General features: G+C 28.0%; 1 protein-coding gene across 1 annotated transcript; it reads left to right on the plus strand.

Annotated features, from left to right (window-relative positions):
• LOC107610969 lies at positions 1897-3707 on the plus strand. The gene is made up of 2 exons (XM_021108407.1): positions 1897-2673; positions 2761-3707. The coding sequence occupies exons 1-2, from the start codon at positions 2392-2394 to the stop codon at positions 3037-3039; spliced, it is 561 nt and encodes a 186-aa protein (XP_020964066.1). The 5' UTR covers positions 1897-2391; the 3' UTR covers positions 3040-3707.

Here is a 5308-nt window from a genome sequence, read left to right on the forward strand (position 1 = left end):
CTTCTCTTCTTCAAGTTCATGTTCGCATTGCTTATCTCTACGAATTCTCTTTGAATCTCTCATTAAGGTTTGAGTTCTTTTTATGCTTTCTACATCGACTGCTAATTTGATTAGTTATCTTTTATTTTGCTTGATTTCTTATACGCTCTTTGTGATTATGTTGCATGCAAATAACATATTTGATGATTTGTCTCAATAAAGAGTTTAAGCTTTTGACATATTTTTACATGCTTAATTTGGCTTGAATCTGACAAAAACATATTTTTACATGCTTAATCTTGTCTTAATTTGGCTTTCCGTGCTGTGTACTTCATGAGCCATGCTACAATGCACTACTAAGCTTGCATTACTATTGTTCTGCTTCTTTATCCTGTTGTCTTGATGAATTTTACATACTAGTAACAATGTAAAGTTATTTTGGTGGCAATCTAATTTTTAGCTACTGGATCTGTGGGATCTAATTTTCCAGTTTTAAAATATATTTTGGTGTGCATGTTCTGGTATACTTATATGTTCTGGTGATATTTGTTACAGTTTCGTATGATAGTGCAAGTTTATTCAATTATTCGATCTGCATGTTTACAGATTTTGGCATATAACAAGAAGCCTTTTAAGTTTTTCTCTGATGCTTCTTCAATTTATTTATTCTGTTTTACTTGTTTGTTGATATATTTTAGACTGTTTGAAAATTGAATTAGCCAACTTACTTAGTGGAACAAGGATCAGTTGTAATTGTATTTGTTGAGAACTGATATTTCCATACTGCTATTACTAAATTTGATATGTGATCACCGGTTCTTTTCTTTCTTATTAATGTTTTGATTCAAGTGATTTGAATAAAGTCTTGAATTAGATTGAAGGATGACTAGGTGAACGAGCATTAGTGCATTACCATTAATGTGCATGTAAAATTCTCTAAACCACAATGAACTTTGGTTTATTTTTTCTTGATTTGATAAATCTGAATGTTAGTTTATATATAAAAAATGAATTCAAAAAGGAAAAATGTAAATTTTGGTACTACAATTAATTTCAATGCATTAATCTTTTAGTTGATTGACTTTGGATAAAAAAGAAAATGTAAGGTGATTCTCTTATAGTTATACTCTTCATTGAGTGAAGTCTTGAAAGGGTACAAGAGTAAATAGATTAACCGACAAGTTCATTGATTCCCCCCCTTTTTTTTGTTTGAAATTTCTGTTTTTCTGAAATGGGTGTCTCCCATGATTTCTCGCTTCATTGGTCAATAATGTGTCATTGAAATGTCTCCATGCTTTTGTGTCATTGAAATGTCTCCATTTGGTAATAATGTGTCTCTGTCTCTCTGTGTTTATGTGTGTGCATTTTTAAGTAATGTTTGTTTTTCTTACTTTGCTTTTGGTAATTCATTTGCTTTGGTTTTAGTTTTTGATTGTCACTGTTAAAAGTGCTTCTGAATTTGAGTGGTTGGTCATTTTTTGAACTCTGTCATTTGTTCAGAGAAACGAGATTGGGTTGGTTAGAGACATACAGTGAATCTACACCAATGTATCAGCTTCACGGATTCGTAAGTGTTCAGATCTGAACCACAATACATTATTCCTAATATAATTTTTTTTCTTATTCTTCTCCCTAAGTTCCTTGCTTCTAAATTTGGTTGGTGAATTTTGCTTATAATAACTGAGTTGAAAGACTTTTTTCTCTGATTTTTTGGAACAACAGTAGATACTTTATTTCTTTACCTTGTGTATTCAGTATTAAAATGTTTCTGTAAAGATAATATTCCGTATAAATTGACTCTGTTGCTATCTACCAGTGGTAATTGCTGTTTATGAATTGATAAAATTGAAATTTCCCTTCTCCAATTCTTCTTCTTTTTTTTTAAAGTACTCTTGCTAGAATGGTGGAATCTGAATTGCATATGATCTACTCATAGCATTGGGTTTAGTAGGTATCACAAGAATGCAGTTCATGAGTTGTGTGAAGATTTTCTTATTTCATTTTGTTAGCTTAATATATTTTTCTTGAATTCCATTGTATTTGGATTTTGGAAAATATAAAGTGGTAATTCTTACCTTTATTCTTTTCACATTTTAGCCTGCTATAGTAATCATTATATAGAATAAATAAATAGTAAAGTCTTTTGGCTAAATATTTTAATATTTTTTTTACAGAATAAATCCCAAACAGAAGATGAGAGTTATTGCCTGCTTGATTTTACATTTCGAATTAATAAATGACCTTATGGTTAAGTTATTGATGATTTGTTATGTTTTGATTATGTTAGAATTGAGAAAAAAAAAAGAAAATGGAATGATAGTTACAGTAGGCAAGTAATAAGGGATATTAGTGTCGATAGGATTATTTATTTTAGCGATCTAGCATGTATAGAAAACACAAGAATGGATAGGCATGCTTTTCATGCATTGTGTAACTAACGTGCTTAAAGTGGTTGGAAAGTTAGAACCAAGTAGGAATATGGGTGTGGAAGAAATGGTTGCTATGTTTTTACATATTATAGCACATGACGTCAAAATTAGAGTAATAAAGAGACAATTTGTAAGATCTGAAGAAACAATTAGTAGGCGGTTTAATGATGTATTGCTTGCTATTTTGAGATGTTATAATCTCTTACTGAAGAAACCTCAACCATTTAGCCAGGATAGAATGGATGAACGATGGAAATGGTTCAAGGTAATTTATCTTGCTAATGTTATTAAACCTAATATGCTTGGTATGCTTTAAGATTAAGTTAATTGATCTCTTTTTTTTGGATTTTAGAATTGCCTAGGAGCCTTAGATGGTACTCATATCAAAGTTAATGTCCTTGAGGCTGACAAGCCTAGATATCGAAACAGAAAAGGTGACATAACAACCAATGTGCTTGGAGCGGTTGCTCCCGATATGCAATTTATCTATGTACTGGCAGGTTGGGAGGGTTCAGCTGCGGATTCTAGGGTATTGCGAGATGCACTATTTTGCAATGGGTTTAGTGTTCCCCAAGGTATTTTTATTGAGACTTTAGTATGTTATCAAAGTAACTATTTGATCTTTCATTAATTTTGTTCAATTTTATATGTCACACTAGGTCATTACTACTTATGTGATGCTAGATACGTGAATTGTGAAAGATTTTTGGCACCTTATAGAGGACAAAAATATCATTTGAGTGAGTTTAATCCACATAATCAATCCAGTACACTCAAGAGTTTTTTTAATATGAAACACTCATAAGCTAGGAATGTCATTGAAAGGACATTTGGAGTATTGAAAGCAAGATGGGGAATTTTAAGAGGAAGATCATTTTATCCTATTAAGACTCAAGGAAGAATTATAACTGCTTGTTGCCTTTTGCATAATCATATTAGAAGAGTGATAGTTGTGGATCCTATTGATGAGATAGAAGATCAAAATATACTTGGACTAGATGGTGAGACGATCCACCATATTGAGATGAGTGATGCTTGGGGTAGATGGAGAGATCAACTTGCACAAGAAATGTGGAACCAATGAAGGAGAAGACATCACGCTCGATAATTGTAATAGTTTTTCTATGTGTGAGGCTGTCTGTCGTAATATTGATGTCATTTTGTTGATGTGTTTGTGTTCTTGTACAAGAGTTGTGCGTCTGTTAGTAAATTTTAACTTTTGAGACTTCTTTGTAACTTTAATTTGGATAATAGTAAAGCTTTTTAATACATATGTGGTTAGAATCGTTGAGATTTGTTTTATATAAGTTCAATTATGGATTATGAGACGAATTATGAATTATGGAATTTTTGAAAATTTAGATACATATTTTGTGTTATTTTAATTAAACATATTTAATATTAGGGGTATTTTAGTAAATTTAAAAAATTTAGAGTCAATAATAATTTCACTAAAGATATTTGTTATTAGGGATATTTTAGTAAATTTAAAAAAATTTAGAATCATTAATNNNNTTTAAAAAAATTTAGAATCAATAATAATTTTAATTAAAGATATTTGATATTAGGGGTATTTTAGTAAATTTAAAAATAAAATAAAAAAATATTTTATTATATTTATATTTATTTAAAAAATTAGAGTCTAAAAAATTTAATTAAAAATATTTTATTATATTATATTTATATTTTATTATATATATTTACTAAATTTAATCATTAATATTCTAATTAAAAATTATAAGGGCATTTTGGACAAAATATTCACAATTCTCAAATATATTAAATATGAACCAAACAAAAACTAAAACATACCTAGGCATATTATTAATATTCCATAGACTTTATTTTTACAAACCAAACATAGGAATACTCTATACTTGGTAATATTATTCCAAGGAATCATATTCCTAATAATGATATTCCTAGGCATAAAAATTAATCCTTGAACCACACAGACCATAAGTATATGGTATTTGAGTTAGTGTAATATATGTTGTGAGTTTTTTTGGGTCATAACTTGATTATCAGATTCTCATTGTATGGTCAATAAATTTTGGATAGTTATTTGATTTTTTATCATTCTATTTTGAGGATTTGTGTTGGCATAATCTTGGTTTGGTATCTCCATTATTTTTTCGTATTGATCGGTCCTTTTTAAAATATTATTTATATTTGTTAAATTAAATCATAAAATAAATAGATTATATTGAAATAACATATTTTTATATTCATTAACCAATGTTGATATCATTGTAATAATTTTTTAGCCCTTTATTTGTGTTATAATTTCTTTGTGTATTTGACTTAATATATTTTTCCACAATGTGACTTTCAACACGATATTTAACATTATTGTAACTATGTTGTTAATGACTATATATATAAATTAAAATGAGTTGTATGTTTATTTTTCTACTCTTTAAGTATCAATTTCATTGTTTGTATTTTTGTAGATTCTTCACATTTATTTGTTTTTCTCTTAGTGCATACAGATTTTCAATGACATTTATAATAATAAGAATAATAATTTTTAGCATATTTATTGTATTTTTATAAATTATTTTTAATTAGAATAGTATTGAATAAGTTATTTTTAATAATAATAATTTAAATAACATGAAATAAAAGTACTTGTTAATATTTTTCTTTGACCCACTCTGTCAGATAACGTCTCAAGTATATTGATAAATCCCAATTTTAGGGTTTATCTTGTATTGAATTTGGTGAGTTTTATCAATTTTTTTTCACATTTATTCATATAAATTGTATGTTTTTATGATTTCTTCTTAATTATGCTTCATAGTTCATAACATGCTTCTTAGACCTTAAAAATGCTAAATTTTAATCTTCTCCTATTACCATTCGATGTCGTGATGCATTTGTTAAGTGATTTCAGTATT

The sequence above is a fragment of the Arachis ipaensis genome, chromosome B08 (genome assembly GCF_000816755.2).
Source record: "Arachis ipaensis cultivar K30076 chromosome B08, Araip1.1, whole genome shotgun sequence".
In the NCBI taxonomy this organism is placed as follows: domain Eukaryota; kingdom Viridiplantae; phylum Streptophyta; class Magnoliopsida; order Fabales; family Fabaceae; genus Arachis; species Arachis ipaensis.